The sequence below is a fragment of the Mytilus galloprovincialis genome, chromosome 1 (genome assembly GCF_965363235.1).
Source record: "Mytilus galloprovincialis chromosome 1, xbMytGall1.hap1.1, whole genome shotgun sequence".
NCBI lineage: Eukaryota > Metazoa > Mollusca > Bivalvia > Mytilida > Mytilidae > Mytilus > Mytilus galloprovincialis.
The window spans coordinates 91,912,125-91,934,372 of NC_134838.1; the positions used below are offsets into that span (position 1 = coordinate 91,912,125).

At 32.2% G+C, this 22,248-nt stretch overlaps 1 protein-coding gene across 1 annotated transcript; it reads right to left on the bottom strand.

Annotated features, from left to right (window-relative positions):
* Positions 1-3,624: 3,624 nt before the first annotated feature.
* Positions 3,625-22,148, bottom strand: LOC143044572 (uncharacterized). The gene is made up of 11 exons (XM_076216637.1): positions 21,960-22,148; positions 16,941-17,166; positions 12,580-12,723; positions 11,976-12,091; positions 11,124-11,264; positions 9,785-9,917; positions 8,186-8,366; positions 7,057-7,139; positions 5,908-6,005; positions 4,976-5,071; positions 3,625-3,836 (listed from the first exon to the last, which is right to left on the bottom strand). The coding sequence occupies exons 1-11, from the start codon at positions 22,146-22,148 to the stop codon at positions 3,714-3,716; spliced, it is 1,530 nt and encodes a 509-aa protein (XP_076072752.1). The 3' UTR covers positions 3,625-3,713.
* Between the last annotated feature and the right edge of the window lie 100 nt (positions 22,149-22,248).

A 22,248-nucleotide genomic window follows, 5' to 3' on the forward strand; every position in this document is an offset into this window, starting at 1 on the left:
TACTATCGATAAGACCTACTGAGTTATTTATTTTCTATACATTGCAAGTCAGGTAATTTATTTTCAAACTACCACAGAACAAACCATTTATTTTTGTGATTATCAAGGCCGAGTAATTTATTTTCAAAATTCTCCTGCCCACCCCCCCCCCCCCCCACCCCCCCCCCAGAATATCAAATTAAATGGTCATCCCCATATGTTAGTTTTATTCTGTGAAAGTGTCAAGGAAATATATGCGAAAAAAAAAATTTGACGAATACATGATGTCAAACATTTTTGTAGTTGTAAACAAAGATTGTTGTTGTGGGAAACAACAAAAATCAGTGGGAAACAATAAAAAATCACCATACTGTTCAAGTAAATTGTAAGACGGAACACGGAGCTTTTATACAAAAACTATCAAGTTGCTTATTCCAGTAGTCTGTCAGATATTCAACCCTTAGCTGTATATCTGAACAATAAAACAGAGTCTGTTGTTTACTTCAATGTGACTGAAACTCAAAAGCCTAATAAGTAAGACATAACGATCTTAATATCCTGACCGAACAAATGAACGGACATAATTAAAATAACCAACCATCTCAATATACTGACAATTCTATAAACGAGACATCAATAACAGTTTACACGACCAATTTTTTTTTAATAATTTCCTGAAATTGTTTTGCTCTGCCCAGTCAATGTGATCTTAAAAATTGTCGTTATTTTTTCTGTTATAATATTGATTCAGTGCATGAATGAATAACTTAGATCATACTATAATACTTCCATGCTTAGATAAACATACTTTTTTTCAAATCTTAGTCCTTTTAAAATGCTTTAAACCTACGGTTTTAGGTACCACTAGAAAACTTTGACAAGAACATTTCTAGAGGGTTTGAAAATCAGTGGCTCAAAAAAAAAAGAAATTTCAAACAGATTCGAAACTTGATACGCGTACGCGTAAACTGACAAATTTCGGTTAACTAATGGATTCTCACTTTTGAATCTTTAAATCCTCCAATAATACATTCTACCAACAAGAATGTGTCCAAAGAACATGGATGCCCCACTCGCGCTTTCATTTGCCGTGTTCAATGGACAGTGAAATTCGGTAAAAAATCTAACTTGGCATTAAAAGTACAAAGATCATACCATATGGAACATGTGTATTTTAAAAGTTTCAATTTGATTGGAAATCAACTTCATCAAAAACTACCTTGACCAAAAACTTTAACCTGAATCTCCCACTCATTTTCTATGTTCAGTGAACCGTGAAATTGGGGTCAAAAGTCTAATTTGGCTTTATTAAGAAAGATCATTATCATAAAGAACCGGTGTATTAAGTGTCAAGTTGATTGGACCTATAGCTTTATCAAAAACTACCTTGACCAAAAACTTTCACCCGAAGCGGGACAGACGGACGAACGGACGGACAGACGAACGGACGGACGGACAGACGATCGGACGGACGGACGGACGAACGAACAGACGGAAACACAGATAAAAAAAAATAATGCCTTCCACTATCGTAGGTGGGGCATAAAAACAGAAAGTATTTAATTGTTCAATGATCTAAATTCGTAAATCTACTTTAAATATACCAATCAAGAGAACAAAATCTTAGGCAATCGTATAACCTCTATCTGATTATCTGAGTAAGTGCATGCATTTTAGTTGCTCCTGTGAAATGCAGTACTGTGACAATACAGTATCAGAATTCAAAGGTCATGGTCAAGATCAGAGTTACCTGATTTTGGTATTTTAGATATAATGCTTCTACATACAAAGTTTTGCCAATCTAAGAACAGAAGTTATGCAACGTAAAATGTTTTATTATAGTATGGTAAGATCAAAATGCCTTTGGTATATCACACAACCCTTTACTGTTACAAAGGTAATGCACTGAAAGCAAATCAGACAATTTTTTACTACCATATGGGTTCAAAGTCAGGGTCAGAGCATATACACATTGGTAGATGACATAACTCTATGCAACATACCATCCATGATTAACCTAAAATCTACTGTTACGAAAGTAAAGCACCAAAGATAAATCATACAATGTTTTAAAATCATAGGGGTCAAATCAGGGTCAGAGTGTATTCACATTAACATACCTCCATTCCATGATGCAACATCATACCAACTTTCCCCACAAGGGTGACTGGGGAATAGAAATATGGTCACTTGGTCTTCTCCCGATCGGCAGTAAAACGCTTGCCGAAGTAGGGGCGTCCGTTTGGCTGTGCGGGATGTATTCAGGTGGTACCTAACACTACAGGGAGATAACTCTGTAAAGTCAGCGAAATGTTTTAATTACGTTGTGTTGTAAAAGGAATATTAAGCTTCTCAATGATCAAAGTTGGTGTTTGTCAAATTGCTATATAACCAGTGTAATTTTTCTGGCAAAACTGTTGGTTCAAAAACTTTTAAATTTTTATATTTTTGTAACAGTGTCAAAATAAATACTTTGACAAAATTTTATGAAAATTAAACGAGCCAAATTAATTTTAGTGAAAGTGTTGGGTACCACCTTAAGTTCGCAATCACGTCCGGTCAGAATGGGGACGTTAAATCCGATGTCTCGTGTAGAGAGAGTGTCACGCTCTTTGCACGTTAAGGGCATACGATACAGTTCCAGGGAAGGTAATGACGTTGCTAACGTAAAATGTTATTTTCGCGACGTCAAACTATGACATATCGGGAAAAGATGCATTTTTCGACTGATTTTTATCATTCAAACTGATTTAATTTGAAAACGAGTGCATGGACCCTTATTTTTTAAAACAGCAATTTGTTTCATTTTGCAAGGACATTATGTAACCCAAATTTTATAAAAGTGTAAATAGCGCAATTTTTTTAATTTTAATAAACATGCCGCAAAAAATGACGTTTTTTCATCTATTCATGAACATTTGATAAATAAAGAGTTATTTCGGAATAAAAATTGCATAATTTTAATGATACTTATAAAATACAGAAATTACCGATTATTTAACAAAAAACAATTTGTGTTTATCTTTTAAAGCAAAAAAGTTACGTCGTTCTTTCGAAAAAGAAAATATGGACACAAATCTGAATTTTGAGCAAATATACAAAATTTCGACCTCATTTTACTCAAAAAAACGCACATGAAGGTATATTTTTTTATGACATATTTGATTTAATCAGGTAAAATGACGTTTTACCATCAGAAAGGTCAAATGTCAAAGTTTATAATTCACTCACCAGCTCATGCTGCATATTATATCAAGTTTGGGTAAAACAGGTGTAATCCAATCGCATTTTTAAACCTGTCCCAAGTCAGCAGCCTCTGGCCTGTGTTGTTCTTGATTATTTTTTTTATTATTTATTTTTTTATCTTAGTTCTTTTATATGATTTGGAGTTTAGTGTGACGTTCATTTTCACTGCACTAGTACACATTTTTTGTTGAGAGGCCAGCTGAAGCACGACACCGGGTGGGGGATTTTCTCGTTCTGTTGCAGACCCATTGGTGAAAAGATGGGCAGGTTTGTGATTATTTTCTACAAATGCAAATGTTAATTGCTATGGGGCAATAAACTTTGAAATATGTGAATAAATGTCGATGAACATCAGCTTATTTATAATTTATGAATTATCACTGAAAGATAATGCGTTCATTCGAATTATCACTTTTTATTTTTAAAGCATTGTTTTTAAATCATATACAAAACTATAACACAGAACCTGGTTTACTGTGAATAATGAGTCATGTTTGCTTTGCCCTTTTCTGTATCTCTTTTAATTTATCTCCATAATACCATTCAGCTAGTTTGTTAGAAGGAACACCAAGCTTGTATGCAAGAACTATCAAATTGGTCATTCCAGTAGTCTGTAATATTTGAAAACATGAACATTACATCATCTAACCAGTAAACACTGAAGATATGTATAATATGAAAACATGAACATTACATCATCTAACAGGTAAACACTGAAGATATGTATACTATATGAAAACATGAACATTACATCATCTAACGGGTAAACACTGAAGATATGTATACTATATGAAAATACGAACATTACATCATCTAACCGGTAAACAACGAAGATATGTATACTATATGAAAACATGAACATTACATCATCTAACCAGTAAACACTGAAGATATGTATACTATTTTAAAAGTGTTCTGTTTACACCAATATGACTGAAACTCAACACCACTACAAACAAGACATATATAGACCTACTGTCAGCATATCATGTGTTGACATATATTAACATTGATTTGGTCATAATTATAAATTATTTAACTGTTTTTAAAACTTTTAGAAAAATATTCTTCTCAAACAATAGATTACCTTAGCTGTATTTTGCACAAGCTTGAGGAATTTGAGTTCACAATGTTCTTAATCTTCATACTTTATGTAGCTTTTTTTTATTTTCGAACGTAAATGATGAGTCTTTCAAAGACGAGCCTCAACCCAGGCGCAGAAAAATTCGAATCCTGGTTTTTATAATGAGTTAATTGTATAAGTGAAAAGTCTTCATTTTATCTATCCTATCGTTTTATCGATAAGGCATGTAAAATTTATTGAAGACGAAAAAAATTTCTCAAAAAGCCGAAAACGAATCAAACACTTTCGAATTGAATCGCTAAATACAGCAGAAAAGACACATCAGACATGCAAAATAACAACATTCGTATACATTTTTCAGCCATCGACTTTCATCTGTTTCGGCTTTTTAACATTTCTTTTATGTTTGGAATTTTTAAATTATTTTTACTCGTGCATCACTGAAGAGACGTTAATTGCAAAAATGCGCTTCTGGTGCTGTAAAATTGTCACCGTTGATGTTTTATCAACCTTACAGATGCATTTCCTTCCTTTGAAGTTGCACGGTTCTTCCAATAGGTATTAACATTAACAAAAAATGAGTTTTATTTCTATAGCATAGTTTAGACTACTAGTATTTGTTATTATCGTCATTGTTATTATATTAATATAAATAAGAAAAGTTACCCTTATCAGTCCCATTTTTTTCCAGCGTCGTGAAGATGTAATAACAGGATCAGCATCAGCAACACCTATGTGCCCAAATATATGTAGGTCTTCAACCTAATGAAGAAAGAACAACTTTTAAATAAATAATAGTTTAAAATAACATACAAAATTAAAAATGCGAAATACTTATTTTTTCCAAGAAAAACTCCGTCACACTGAGCTATATTTTGCAAAACCATTCGGAATATTGGTACCTCAATACTCTCTAACTTCGTACTTTATTTTGCATTTCATCTTTTGTTTCTATCGTCACTGATAAATCATGTGTATACAAAACGCGCGTCTTGTGTGCAATATCACAAGCTTGGTATCTTCCATTATTATGTTTCCATCAGAATACGACCATGTCTATTTACCGTTTATATTAAGTTAATTTCTGTTATGTATGTGACCTGTTATTTATTCTTTGTATGAAGAGATATTTCTCGTATCGAACTTAACGAAGTGTGAAACGAGAATGTGATACGAAAACTTCGTCTATTTGATTAACTACTCAGCACCATCATACGAGTTAACGACATTTCCATTTACTATTCGTTAGTTCATTTATTAATTTAAAGGGTTAAGACGATGTTCATTTCGTCAATGGCAAACAGACATATCCAATTCTTCAAAACAAATATACAAAACAATCACACTTTTCTCTCTGAAATCTGCTTTTGGTCAATTTGTATTACATTCTGAAGCATACGCATTGTTTGGATGTCTGCGCGATGTTAGAGTTTTAAGTAGGAACATGACATCATACGTACATGTGCAAAAGTAAAGATCAACGATTTGTAGAATTTTCAATCTACATGTAACAAACGGGATCTGCATATTTTCAATAGTAACGTTCATGAATAAAAAAAAATAGTAAACTCCAGTAACTATTTTTACAATTATCTTACCATCATGTAATCCTCCATCAAATAAACTTCTTTAAAACCACCAGCTTTGTAATAATTCTGCTTTGTCATAAACAAGATTTGATCACCATACGGACGTTCTAAATAAAGGTTAGAGTTCAATTATGTTGAACAACGGTGTTCCTGTTTTACATTTTTGGCAAATTAAGATAATCATATAATACGTACATAAATATAATCTTTAATTAACTTATATCAATATTTAGATCTTTGGACTATCATTATATACAAAAACCTTAAGTCCAATTAATCATATTTCTAGATATTCAGTGATCGTTAGTGCTCTGAGATATAAGATTTGTTTGACATTTCTAATTTGTAAATTTGCAACAACTCAAACTCTCTGAAATAATTTACCTCAAGGTTGTACACAACACCTTCACTCAAATTAATTTGGCTCCTTTCATTTTTATAACATTTTGACAAAAATACTTATTTTGAAATTATGACAAATATATAAAAAAATTCAAAAAACTTTAACCACACACTCTATCGGAAAATTTTGCAATTTGACTTACACCGATTTTGATCATTGAGAAGCTTAAGATTTTCTTAACGATAGAAAGTGATTAAAACATTCAGCTGATTTTTACAGAGTTAGTTCCCTGTAGTGTTATGTTCCACCTACAGATAATACTGTCTGGCTTTTTAGTTTTCTTTGAAGTCAAAAACATTTGGTTTCCAACACTCTGTATTAATATTATTTAAAAAGGCACTAAGAATGCAAACAAAAAACAAACATACAAAACTAGTGAAGGAGAGATAATGCAGACGATTCTCACTGCCGTTACTACTTTTATTGCAAAATCATTCAATGTAATGATTATACTTATTCCATTCTTCACTGATTTAATAACTCGTTGATAATTATATTAATGAATAAACGTTTGTTGTTTTCATTTCTTCTTTGGTTAAATTTCTGGACGAGGACATATAAAATGAGGATATTCGGTATGATTATCAATGAGGTAACTATCCAACAGAGTACACATGGTGTTGATTTAAGAAACTCTAGGTCAACGAACGGCCTTCAACGGTGAGCACAATTCATATGGTATAGCCAGGTATCAAAATGATCAAAGACAGTGACTTGATAAAAAAAAACATTATGACAGACAAAGGATATCTTACCTAGATATTTCACTCTTATGTTATTTGTAGTCCATTGTAAAAAATTCATTTTCAATTTGAAAATTTTACTGCATTTTTGTTCCCTGTGCAAATATAAAAAAGGTGCATAACAGGTACTTTTCCCTAAAATATATGATATAACTTACAATTTTTTTTTTTCATTTATTAATAAATAAACAGTAACAACACAGTCTTTACACAAGAATGAAGAGTCATTGGTTCCTTTGTATACGACTCTACAGTTCTGTATTGTTTATTTTCTTATCGTTGTAGGCCATACATATATGGAGACCCATAATTGCTCATATCCCCGTCAATTGAACTCAATTGGCAATCATACGTTTAATTATATAAAAGCATTCAATATATAACTACACCATGAACAGAAATTTTGTGGTCTTAAACAAGAACCTAACCCATTTCCACTTTCTACTTTTCAATCGACTTGCAACAGCATCTGGTATAAACAGAAAGGCAAGATTTTTTGGTAACCGTTATAAATAGCTGTGAGTACATGTATTGATGTACATATACATGTATATGCTATGTTATTTTTCTGTAATACCAATTGTTTTTTTTACTATCAATGCGGTAAGAAATTCCTGAATACTTACAAGCTATCTAATCCCACCACTTTTTAAGTATAGGTATATAGTCACTAAAGGACCTTTAATGTGTTGTTTTTGATAATGTTGATTCAGTAGACGTTGTTGAATTCATTTTCAATTTTTCCAAGAATCATAGGATCTAATTGATACATAGTCTGCATCTACTTTTGTTTAATATTATATGGCTTTAACTGGCACATAAGTTTAGTGCCAGTGTCAATGCGTTTTTGAACTTTGAGCAAATTTTCATAAATATCATCTTTTTAAAAATACAAAATGTTTATTTTAGACCAACTGATAAGAGCATGACAACAGACGTTTTTTTGTATTTTATTGCAAATAAACTTAAACCATTGAAATTTTCTTAAAATACACGATCTCACATGTTCCCTTTAATATAACTTTGCTGAAATACTTGAAAGCCAAATAACAAACATTCATAATAAAACTGCTCATTTTTTTTATTTTTTTCAATCTAAAAAAACTTGTTACAATTGTTGATATGTTCTTAACATGTATACCTTTCAGGGGCTTCTACCACATCAAAGCCCAATTTAAAACAACCTCCTACATTTCCAGGTTTCTGTAGGCATTTGACTATTGCATGGTCAAACTTATCTGGTGCTTCTGTGTCAGCATGAAGAAACATAAATATATCTCCCTTTGCTTGTTCTGCACCATACTTTTGCTGAAATCCTCTTCCTCAAAAGTAAAATTTAAAAAAAAAAGAATTGAAAAGATCTAGGATAAAAAAAAAACTGGAAAACAACAGGTTTAATAATTTATTGCGTCCGAAGCGCTTTTCTGGTTTACCTTCATCAGGAATGCTCAAAACCAAACATTTGAAATCCGTAGATGTATAAGTACCGAAAATCGCTGAAGAGCTTTTGTCAAAAATACCTAAAATAAATAGCCAAATTCATCTAAAGCCAACTTTGCCTGAGGGAATTTAAACCTTAGTTTCATAAAAATTTCAAAATTGATAAACGGACAAATGTAATAAAGTTTGTTTAATCATGTCAGTACCGAAGCACTGACTACTGAGCTGATGATACCCTCGGGGACTGATAGTCCACCAGCAGAGGTATCGACCCAGTGATGTAAAAAATGGAAAACAACACGTTTAATAATTTATTGGGTCCGAAGCGCTTTTCTGGATTTACCTTCATCAAGAACGCTCAAAACCAAACATTTGAAATCCGTTGATGTATAAGTACCGAAAATCGCTGAAGAGCTTTATGTCAAAAATACCTTATATAAATAGCCAAATTCATCTAACGCCAACTTTGCCTGAGGGAGTTGAAACCTTAGTTTCATAAAAATTTAAAAACTGATAAACGGGCAAATTAAGTTAAGTTTGTTTAATCATTGGTTATTATCTTCAATATATTTAAGGAATGACTGTAATATTTTTTATGTCTATGAAGAAATAACATAAAAAATTTGGTGCACACTGAATAACGCGCGTAGCGGGTTATTTAACAGTGTGCACCACATCTTTTATGTTATTTCGAATAGACAGAAAAAATATTACAGTCATTTCTTATAATCTAATTCTAAACTCCCTTTTAAACCGTAGAAAACCATGAAAAAACGTTGATGACGTCACGGTCACATGGCTAAATTACGTCTATGGGCTCATAACAAAATAACGTCAGCCAATCAGAAGATGCATTACATCCAAAATTCAATTATTTATAGATAGAGATAAACTGTAAACAGCAATTATGTACAGCAAAGTAAGAGCTACAAATAAGTCGACATGACCAAAGTGGTCAATTGACCCCTTAAGGAGTTATTGCACTTTACAGTCAATTTTTTACATTGTTCATAAATTTTTGTACATTTTTACAATATATATTCCACTATCACATTCTGGGCCAATTTCATTAAAGATAGAGATAATTGTAAGCAGCAAGAATGTTCAGTAAAGTAAGATCTACAAACACATCACCAACACCAAAACACAATTTTGTCATGAATCCATATGTGTCCTTTGTTTAATATGCATATAAACCAAGGTGAGTGACACAGGCTCTTTAGAGCCTTTAGTTTATATTCACAGTATATCAAAATATTAAACAAATCGTTTATATCAAGGCAAATATAATATATTATACCTGGAGAACTTTTGACCACTTTTATTACTACGTCTTTTGCTTTAGCAAACTTTTCAACAACAGAAATTGTATCATCTGTACTTCCGCCATCACTTACAATGATTTCCTCTATGGCCTTCGTTCTAGAGCATTTCTAAATTTTAAAAGTATAATAAAAATAACAATATGTAACAGTAACCATCTGAAAGAATGTTTTAAAGAGTGCAGTTAATTTTCAGCGCAGTTTCACTAAGTATAACTCATTTCTATTGTAAGCAGGTTTGGAGTAAAAAAGATGATTATTCAAATAAAAAAACTGAATACTAGTTCTGTAAAAAGTATGAAAAACAATAGAAATACGAAATATAACTTGAATGACTAAATAACCACATACCATTTACAAATAACATGGTATTACCAAAAGAGAACCTTCCCATAATAGAAAACACATCTACTCATCTCAAAAATTACCACTTTAATAATATTCAGTCATTGTATATGCACTTAATTAATGCAATCATGACATGAAATGATTTAAGGTGGTATGGGAGTCTAAAATAAAAATGATAGAATTTGTTCATACTTTGCCAAAACGTAGTGTCTATTGATATATGTTCAAATATATAATAAAAATAATAGGTCACCGCACATTTTCTCAAGTTACAGGTCGTGACAAAATGGCACATTTTGTATGGATTATACAGGAAAAAACACAATTTTGAGATTAGAAACTAAACTAAATGATATTGTAAAATAAATTAGGAAAAGATAGCTTTCACACAATGCTTTGAGAATATCAAAAGAAAAGATAGGGTCACTGTACGTTTTTTCAGGCTAAAATACAAAATAGGAAAATTCCATGTAGATTCCTTTAGAAAATGCACTGTTTAAGAGAGATACCTCCCCTTAAAATGCAATTTTTTTTTCAATAAAACAACCAAAAATAATTTACACTTGTAAAAATATTAATATTTATAAGTTAATTCTTATAAATTGGTTCATTAAAATGAAAATTCAAATTAAATATCTGCATTCCAGGTGCATCAGTTTTTGCTAACTTGATAGAAAATCTGGACCTCAGGTCCTCCGTTTTTCACAATCCAAGATGGCGAAAGACACCCATACCACCTTTACCAATTTTGAAACGGGTTGTACTACTAGTTAGAGATAACGTGATGCTTTTATAGTTCTGAATTTGACAATCAGACTATCCTCGTCTTAAGCTTATGTAATCAAATAGTACAAGAATAACAAATTTTAAACCAATAATTCAATTTCAAATTTGCAGCTTGCCAGAACTGTCATCATGGTACCCCTTAAATACACTTGGAGACCCCAAATATTTATATACAGATCATACCTTTAGGACTGTCTCCAGTGTTGATAAAATATTATCTGCTTCATTGTATACTGGAATAATAATACTTATTTTTGGATGAGCAAGTTGTTCTTTTGTTACTTGTAACTCCTTTTCTAGCACCTCCAAGTCTTCAGCGACATCCTGTAGAAATTCAAAGAAACAATAAATCAAGATAATTAATTTCTCTTTTCTACAATTTTTCCCTGCTTTAAAAATAAAATGTACAGAAATATGACAGTTTTAGGACAACAACGTTGCATTGCAAGTCTTGTAATGTTTGTTTAAGAAGAAATATAACTAGAATACACAGGAAATATTGCAGATATTTAACATGTGTGATGCTATAACTAACAGGTTCTGGCCAGTAACAAATGCGCTCTTTTTGCTTTATTGTATATCGTCTGAGATTTCAAATTGCTCGAATATAGCATCAATTATATGTATGGCTACACAGTTCCGTTTTTAGCTTTACAGATCATAATTCATATGGTATTTTTAAAACTTAGAATGGAAATAGGGAATGAGTCAAAGAGACAAAAACCCGACTAAAGCAGAAAACAGTCGAAAGCAACAAAATGGTCTTCAGCACAGCGTGAAAATTTCTCACCTGGAGGCAGGCTTCAACTGGCCCCTTAACAAAAATGTGTACTAGTTCAGTGAAAATGGACGCCATACTAAACTCCATAGCATATAAATGAACTAAAATTTAACAAAGCATACAAGATTTAAAAAAAATGCTAGAAGATCCTGACTTAGGACATGTGCAAAAATGTGGCGGGTTGAATATTTTTGTTGTGAGGTCTGAACCCTTCCCAAAATTTATCTGCATATTACATTTATTAGTCTACTTACCACATCATTTAAACATGTGTCTAATATGCCCAACGATATTCCTAGATCTTTTGCTCTTTCTGACTGTTCCCTGAAGACTGTTTCTGAGCCCCAGTTTATATCACTGAACACGTCATCTGATGTTAAATTTTAATAGATGAATTAGAGAAAATCCTGGGATAGGTAAAACAGAAACGAGTGATAATGAAACTAATCCTCTGAGGAAAAGCTCTTCCTTTAGAATTTTCTTAACAATGAAATATGTTGCAAAGAATGCTAAGAAAGATGAATTACTCGGGAAATTCAAATGGTTAAAGTCTCACCCAATATATTATGCATGTTTCATGCCTCTCCTACGACTTGTGTTTTATGCAGGCTGCTGTACCAATTGCAGTGTCAAAAATTTAGTCAGTTCTTGTGATCACTTCGGCGTTAAGTACATGTCTATTGACCTTCTATATCGTTTGGTTGCTGTCATATAACTTATAATTATTGTATTTAATATATGTTTTTGGACAGTGACGTGATCATACAATTTTGTATTTTATACAATGTAATTTAGAGTATAGGCGTCTGGAGCGTACCAAATCATAGGCTAGTATCGTTGATGAGAATTACAACCTACCTAATTTAACATTAGAGGACTCTGAGATTCCGACTAAGTAGTATCCACCATCAGCGACAGGTCCTAACACCATGTCAAATCCGTTCTGTAGTTTGTGGTATGCTTCTGATATTACATTTGAATTTATTCCAGGAATATCACTACCTGCATTTTAAGTTAAAAACATGCATCATAAATTCCTCAAAATAATAGCATGTTGCTGTTGAAGGTATTTTGATAGAATAACAAATTTAACATGTTTTTTGTAAAATTTTACATCGAAGTACGCCGCCAACCAAAATTAAATCATTAGAAATCTAATATACTGGTGTGCTTCTAAAAGGATGATCTTACTATACATTGTTTTAGGATACATTTTTGTGAGGTTCTCTTCATGCGTTTGTTATAACTGTCAAGGTGCACATATGGGATATGTCACAGATTTCTTTAAATTGTGCATACAACTTTGGCTAGTTGGACTATATATCTCTTTTATTTTCTAAAATATAACTTTGAAGTCTTTCAAAATAAATAAAGTGAACATACTAGGTATGGGAATCACATTAAATCGGCAAAAAACGTTCTAAATTGGGAGAGGTCCGTTTGCGCCAAAAAATGCGTCCTTTTGCGCCACACATTTTTTTCCGATGCTGCGTTTGCGCCACATGTTTTAAAATTACATGGTATCATTTGCGCCAAAAACAAAACATACGATTGTGCCAATTAGAATTTTAAGAAAATTGACTTCCCTACTCCATTATTCAGAATTGGAACCGGCAGTTTACACGGCAAATGTTTTCTTTTCTGAAACATATCTTCTTCTTACTGATGATGCATGGTTACGTCAAATTTAATGCATGTAGTAGCTTGTAACTTTACTGTATTGTCCAAAAAAAAAATAAAAAAATGAAGGATAAAATGCATAAAACAGTTCGTTATTATTCCTAATGATGATAAAGCCCATAAGCATGGTGGTAAAAATCACTGTGTCATCAACATATATGGCTAAAACATAATTAGCAAAAGCTTCTATTTTCTTCTCTATTTGCATATATTTATTAGATATTCAGCAAAGCAATACGTTTCATTCTCTGTCTGTACACTGATTTCTAATGTCATTTCTCTTCAGATGCTCATCTTCATGGTGGAATATCTCCAAACATATGATATTTTTAAGCCAAAAATAAGAATAAATATATATTAATCATTAATTTCTATGATAGATATGTGTACAGGTAAATTGGTGCAAATAAGTTTCGAATATTGGCGCAATTGGTACATTTGGAAAACAAAATTTGGCGCAAATGATACCCCTGAAAAACAGAAATTGGCATAAAAGCTGCTCTTAAATTTGTTTTAAAATTATCAAGTCACCATTTTCAATTCCATAGATTTTTTTATTTTGAATTATTTGTACATCTCGTCTAACTGATTATTTTCACTGTTCAAACTATCTCGTCATTTATTTTTAGTTTTGGAGAAAAACAAAAAGAGTTAATATTTCAATAAACGCCCCCAAACATGAATGAAAAATGTGAAACAATTCAAACGAGAAAACAATCGGTCTAAACAACAATAAAAATTCATTTTACAAAAACAAATATGATAGACATGAGTCAACGATAACAACTTAACTTCTTGCTCATCACTTGACATCGGCACATAATGGGGTGGGGTTATAATAAAACATGTCTATGAGCGCTTAACTCTACATTTGACCTTGGACAGTTGTGTAAAAGCATGACATAAAAACGAAATGTGAACATCCATTTCAATTCGCTTGACTTAAATTAGAGGTCGTATATTTCCTATCTTCAATATGGGAAATTGTATAAGGCCGTTCTTTTCATATATAATTTATTATCAATTCAAACCTTTAATGTACTAATAATTCAGTTTAGATACCGTTACGGTTTATGATCTTTATAATTTGTTTAATGCCTTACTGAATACTTCTTACCTTTGCATGATAGGATAAAATGTTTGTTGGCATAACTTTTTTTTACCTATATATTTTCGACCTTCGATTTCTTGAACAAAAGAAAACTGCATAGTTAAATTATGTTTGCTCAGTCGATTTCGTAGTAAATAAACGCACTAGACCTTGTAGTTCACTATCAGACATACCTCATTAAAATCATATTTTAGATTTTATTACATCGACAAACAACTGAAACGTGTTCCAAGTTTCTATAAAGCGATTGTGTTAACTTGTTTTGTTTTGTTGCTGTTGCTGACCTTGAAAAAATATAAAATATTCATTATGTTGCATAGGTCGTCGATCGCGACTGATACCTTTGGATAGAAAGTCTTATATTTTCCCAAAGTTATATAAACACGGATATTTATTTCTTCGAACTAGTCGGTATACTACTGTTGCCTTTTTAAGAAACGAGTCTTAAAGTTTTATTGAATTTTTCTAAACCTAAACGCGTTAAAGTTTGGATTGTATAAGCAACCGTGTAGCCTCCAACAAATTTGTTTTTAACCTTTAACCACATAGTCGGCTTTATAGACCCCGATATATGTATGAAAAATTCAACTAAAAAAATATTATATAACGACCTAATTTATTACAAAACAATTAACGAAAAACAAATATGACAGACATAAACCAACAACTATCATTGAATTACAGGCTTCTAGCTTGGGGTAGGCACATATAGCATGTCGCGGGTTTGAACATGTTTGAAGGCGAAAAGCCTTCCTCTCCCTGTTACCGCTAGGCATATTGTTTGTTTTACTTTTGTTATGAATATAGAATATATATTACGAAAAATAAAATTTATTCAGTACAAGTGATTGTTTACTGCAATTAGCATGTTAACTTTTACAATATATATAAAATTCTGTGATAGGAGTGCCAATGAGACAACTCCCAATCCAAGTAAGAACAAAGATATAAAAAAAACAGGTGAAATGAATTATTTGATGCCTTCGTTCAAAAAGGAAATCACGAAGAGAAGCCCTATATCCGATGCCTCGTGTATAGAGAAAGAAATAACGAGTGTTATGCTCTCTATACGTTAGGAACCTTTTCAGCACTCTTTAAGGGGTATGTAGATTACCTGTTGCAAGGCTAAATTGATGTCCCTATTTAATATACCCTCATTTCCAGTAGCAGTTTCAATTTTCTGGCCTTCTTCCCGGACATCCACAGCACCAACCTAATGTAATTATTGTTGGTTTACTCGTCCTAAACATAGATGAAACATTTGCCACTGGACATTAGGCAACCAATCTACTAGCTTCAACTGTCGTAATTGCCGGTACAACAGTATCAATAAAAGGTAAACCACCAGCAATATCCGGTGGTCGGGGATACACAGTGAATATTGTTGGTATTCAAGAAAGGTTTTACTTACAGAACGGTTGTGATATATCGGATGTCATTTCATATTTTTATGGATATTCCATCATTTTTTTTAGTCTAACATAATAACATTTTGTAGAATTTGCAATGTTTCTCGTCATTTAGTTAATAGCGACAGGTGTCTTTGTTATTGATGGTCGTAATTTGATTTGCTGTACTGTGCAGTCGGCTGAAAACAGCAATATGTGTTGAAAGAGGAAGAGATAGATGCACTGCCTTAAAGTTTGTTCAGATAAGGTGCAATTTCTCCTTCAGAACAGTAATGATCAGCGATGAAAAAACGAAAAAACATAAAAGCTCATCAAAATTTTTAAAGATAATAGGATGTATTACTATTTTAAAGAGCATTTATAACACTGAAGGATAAAAGAGGGACGAAAGATACCAAAGGGACAGTCAAACTCATAAATCTAAAATAAACTGACAACGCCATGGCTAAAAATGAAAAAAGACCAACAGACAAACAATAGTACACATGACACAACATAGAAAACTAAAGAATAAACAACACAAAACCCACCAAAAACTAGGGGTGATCTCAGGTGCTCCGGAAGGGTAAGCAGATCCTGCTTCAAATGACTAATCAATCAAAACCACCCTTATTATAATATGAATATAGTTTTGATGTATAAAAATGATAAAAGTTTCAAGGTTTTTTATAATTTAGTATCTGAAGCTTTTTTGTTCGCATGTATTGCATACTTTGGTCAAGACATTCTCAGTGGTCTATGTGAAAGAGTTCAAAATCAAATAAATCTGACAAACTTTCCATAGGTCAAATATCAAATATAGCTGACCTTTAATAGCTAAACACATGTGACAGAGGATATGTTTATACACGGGAACTAGGCTCTCAATTCCTTTTTCGCATGTTCCTAGAGGTTAGGTCCCAGGTGTATTTGTTGGGTTGCTTTTTTTTTGTGCAAATTTGTCAGCATTAATTCACCGAAACATTTTTCGGATAAAAAACTTAAAATTTCATTACTTTTATAAAACGCTGCTTATTTACCTATAATTATAGTATGTTTTGAGTTCCTTTTAAAGCTGTCTTTAAATGCACTTGATAGTTTGTTTCCTAGACCACCGTTCGCCTGTTGCTGCCACGTAACATAATGTTTCCTCCGTCCTAACCAATATTTCATTTCACTGTCTGTGCCGCCATTATAGTATACGTTCACAGAAATGTCATCATCCTTCCGACAGTAATCTTCTATGTTGTTTAAAATATGGTCAGTCTTCAAAAGCAATAAAACAGTTTATTATAATGGAATTAGTAAAGAACCAAACAAAGATACATAAAATACGTTAGGACTTTACTATTTTACTGTAAGTATCAGCATTCTCCTAGAATACCTAAATGTTAACCAGATAGTGAGTTGTTTCTTTCAGACAAATAAAATGTTTAAGGTATAACGGAAATTTAACGTCAAAATATTCAGAAGCATTTACTACAGGTCAAGAGTGAAAATATCTTTAAACTGTTTCCAAAATGCAGGCGTCCACTAGATTTTAAATAGAGCTCAATACTATTTTCAAACCATTTTACATTTCGAAATAATAAACAGAAAACATTTTCGAATATTATGATATCAGTAGTTTTAAAACATGAAAACAGGATGTATGTTATTTAGTTTTAAAGTTTTTAGAAGTTATATTTAATTAAATCGTGTTGAAAAAAATCTTGCTTTGTTATGTGCTAATAGTAGCAAAAACCACCGTGATGTCACCACTGTCTGCATGGCTAAACTGACATCGCAATCTCACTTTTTTATTTCATTCTCACTACTCTCATTAAAACATGCAGGGTTTACAGGTGTTTTTTTTATCAAGATTTATTGATATTACTTAACGTATCATGCTGAATCTTTTACAGTAGTATAATTGCTCATTTTTATTTTTTTTTTTTTTTTATTTTTTAAATGTTTTTTTTTTTTATTTTATTTACAAATTGTTGTTTTTAAGCGCTTGTCTTAAATATATCACTTGTTGATAGAAATAATGACGGCTAGACCAGAGGATATTGCTCTGCAGATTATCATGATTTTGAAGTTATATTATCTAACATAAAAAACCTATTAATGTGTAGAGTATAATCCTTATTATTCTTTTCTTACCCTGACATGCCCTGGTGTCATTCTGCTTTTTTTTTATATATCAAATACGGAAATATTACAAGTATATTTCCCCTTTTAAAAGCATAGATGTATTAAAAAAATGTTGATAAAAAAAACTAACTCTGGAAACCATGGAGAAATAACAAAACTAAAACATGTACAAAATATTGTAATTAATATGTTTACTATTTAATCCTAAATTTATCAAAAACCCCATAAAAAGATGCACCTGATTGTCCCTGGTTTAAATCACCGCCAGAAATATGGTCTTATTTACTTCAATTCGAACTGTCCTACCAAGAAACGATTCAGACGGTTCTATCCTATAAATGATTTAGACAGTTCTAACCAAGGACTGAACACTGAACATGACAGTTCTACCTTATTTATAGAAAAAAAAAGATGTGGTATTAGTGCCAAAAAACAACTCCCAATCCACGTCACAATGTATACAAAGTTAACATTTTATGTCAAGTACTACCGTCAACACGAAGCCTGGACTCAAACCGAACAGCATGCTATACATGACCCTAAAATGACTACAGACTAGTGTAAAATAATTCAAACAGAAAAAAACAATGGTTTAATCTATTATATATAAAAAAGAGAAACACCAGTGAACCACAAAATATACAGTTTTGAATAGTTCTACCCTAGAACTGATTCTGACAGTTCAACCAACAGCCAAGCACATCTCTGTTGACATTATTGGTCATAATTATAAATTATAGTAACTAATTTCAAAACGTCGAATATTTCGAAATACGAATGGTTTTCTGCCAGAGGATTATACATTGTAATACCTTTATCTGTATCTGGCAGAACCTTTAGGAATTCGAGATCCGTGGTTCTTAATCCTGATATCTCTGATGAGTTTATCGAGTACTAATCCGACATTTGTACCATAGAACTGTTTAGAATAGTTTAATGACAGATTATTGAGAAGATTCTTAAGAACTAATTCCAACTGTAATTTCAAACTTAAAAATGGTTTAGAAATGTTTCTTGTTACTTTCCAATAATGTTTGTCAGATGTACAATGTTAGTGTAAGATCTAACGTTCATCCAAAATAAACCATACATAAAAATCCAATTTTAAAACATTTCAACAAAGGAATGTAACTAGAGGCTCTAAAGAGTCTGTGTCGCTCACCTTGGTCTATGTGCATATCAAACGAAGGCTATGATGGATTCATGACAAAATTGTATTTTGGTGATGGTGATGTGTTTGTAGATCTTACTTTACAGAGAGTTCTTGCTGCTTACAGTTTTCTCTATCTTTAATGGAGTTTGCCCAGTAGTTACAGAGGAAAATATTTCGTAAACATTTACAAATATTTACAAAATTTATGAAAATTGTTAAAAATAAACTATAAAGGGCAATAACTCCTTAAGGGGTCAACTGACCATTTTGATCAGGCAGACTTATTTATAGGTCTTACTTTGCTGTACATTATTGATGTTTACAGTTTATTTCTATCTATAATAATATTGAAGATAATAACCAAAAGCCGCCAAATTTTCTTAAAATTACCAATTTAGGAGTAGCAACCCAACAATGGGATGCCTGCATGATGGGTCTTAAATTTCAGGGCAAATAGAACTTGACATTATAAACAATTTTATTTCATCAGATTTGCTCTAAATGCTTTGGATTCAGATATTTGAGTCAAAAACTACATTTTACCCTATGTACTATTTTTAGCGATGGCGGCCATCTTGGTTAGCGGGCGGGGTCACCGGACTCATTTTCTTAACTATACACCCTAATGATGATTATGGACAAGTTTGGTTAAATTTTTCTGAGTAGTTTCAGAGGAGAAGATTTTTGTAAAAGATGACAAAAAATTACGAAAATTGTAAAAAAATGACAATTAAGGGCAATAACTTCTTAAAGGGGCACTAGCTACGAGATATATAAAAAATCTAAAGTTCGATTTTTTTCTGTTCAATCAATAATGAAAGTGAAATAGGGAAATAACAATTCGCTTTTTGCAGCCAAAAAGGTTCAATTTTGTCAAATTACGCTAAGAAACATTGATAATTAGTAATTCACTTGCAAGTGAATGAGTCGATCTCTTTAAATCCGTATTCTTGTGAACTTCAATTTAACCCCTAGCTAGAGATTGACAACGCATGCATTGTACGTGTACTGGTTATTTAAAGAAAAAGAATGTCAACAATGAAAGTGAAACTACGGTAAATCATTTGATTACTAATTCGATGCACATAAAATCATTCTTATACGGTTAAAAGCAATGAAAACATCTATGTTTAATCTATAAAAAAAATTAAACAGACCTATAAAAATCAAATTGCACGTGTTGGTCTAATCTATTCGTATCTTTCATTTATGCTTACATCGCTTATATGGTCATCTGAGGTCAAATCCATAGGTAAATCTACATTTAACCCTTATGTTCTATTTTTAGCCATTGCGGCCATCTTGGTTGGTTGGCCGGGTCATCGGACACATTTTTTTTAAACTAGATACCCCAATGATGATTGTGAACAAGTTTGGTTAAATTTGGCCCAGTAGTTTCAGAAGAGAATATTTTTGTAAAAGTTATCGACGACAGACGATGGACGACGGACGCCAAGTGATGAGAAAAGCTCACTTGGTCCTTTGGGCTAGGTGAGCTTAAAAGAGTATTCAATTGGAAATAGTGCAAAACCATTGCCCGTCAAATCATTTCATAGATTGTTTTCTTGCTCACTTTGACTCATTGCAACCGATGGACAGTGTTCTTTGCATCCAGTTCCTGCATGTTGGATTATCCGGCGCTTTTTTGAAGACGAACCAATAAAGAAATCATTTACGTCTAATCAGGTAAAGCAGTTCTAAAACGGTGTATCGTCGGTTCTTTCTTTGCATTTTTTTACCCATCGTTGACAAAATGGCTTTCGAACAACAGAATATTTGATCGCATTTCGTGCTAATAAAGACGTAATCTAAATAGCAAATCAGTTGGCAAATGATACTGCAAAAGAGGTTATCTCCAAAGAACAAATTGTTATAATGTCATAGTAGTACCAGATGCAAGAAGTGCAGTCAACATGGTCAATATTGCAGCAAAAATAACAAAAAATAATGGCAAAGAAGAAGGACCATCATTGAGTCAATATGTCAGTGAAACTTGGAAACAAGTTTTTGAAATTGTACTCATTGTTGAAATCCAACTTGGGGCAACATATACCCTATTATATGAAAAATTGGTCGGAACTATAAGAACAGGTGACAGCAGATTGTATGACTATGCACACGGCAATCATGGCAATCAAATAGTCAATCTCGTTGGGATTAATGGACAAAATCAATATTTTCACCATGCAACATGGAAAGAATAAACGAATAGTATCTCAATCTCCTTTTCAGGAATACATCATGCTGGTACTATATACATAGAAACTTGCAGGGTAATTTCAAGAACTAGTAAGTACTTAACCAACGATCCTGTGCTTTAAGAAGTTTATCCAAGTACTATGAGAAATAACTTTGAGCAACAGGGTACATAATGAGGAAACTGAGTTCTAAGTACCAATTAATTAGAAACCGTGACTGGCTTCAATATTAAGAATAAGTATTTGTAAGTTTGACCTTATGTCTTGAGCAGACCTATGATCAACATTCAATGTATCCATTATACTTCGTCATGCAAACGCAGTGTGCGAGGAACAGTCGTAATGTTTAATGATCATGCAACAAAGGCGTGAATACAGAATTTGAGATGAACGCATGAATAGCGGTAAATAGGCTAGTAGTCCAAATAATTATGACGTCTTGAAAGGCTATTAAATTTTTGTTCTTTGACGCCTTACTTCGACGTAAGGCGTTGTAAGGCGTCAAAGAAAAAAATATATAGCCTTTCAAGACGTCATAATTATTTGGACTAATAGCTAGGCTAGATGCTTACCATTCTCAGTTGACAATAAGCTGCAAAGTCCTGTCCAACTGCAGGAATCAACCTTGTCTTTGTTGTACCAGGAATGGGATACCGAGAGAAAACAATCAATTCTTTGTTTCTAGTTCTTCGAAATATCTTTTTGAAATATATAAACATTGACACAAGCATTGTTCCACAAAAGACATAAACCAGAAGCATTTTTATGACAAATCACGTGACATTTAAATTTAGAATGTTTTTGTCAATGCTGTAAGCGGTCATCAATGTTAATGTTTCGTGTTCAATTTGGAGATGATTT

Excerpts from the sequence above, each read along its gene's own strand:
- LOC143044572 (XM_076216637.1), bottom strand. The coding sequence starts at position 22,148 with ATGCTTCTGGTTTATGTCTTTTGTGGAACAATGCTTGTGTCAATGTTT. Across the intron at positions 11,265-11,975 it reads ACACATGTTTAAATGATGTG|GATGTCGCTGAAGACTTGGA; the intron begins GTAAGTAGACTA and ends GAATTTCTACAG. Across the intron at positions 9,918-11,123 it reads CACTGGAGACAGTCCTAAAG|AAATGCTCTAGAACGAAGGC; the intron begins GTATGATCTGTA and ends TTTAAAATTTAG.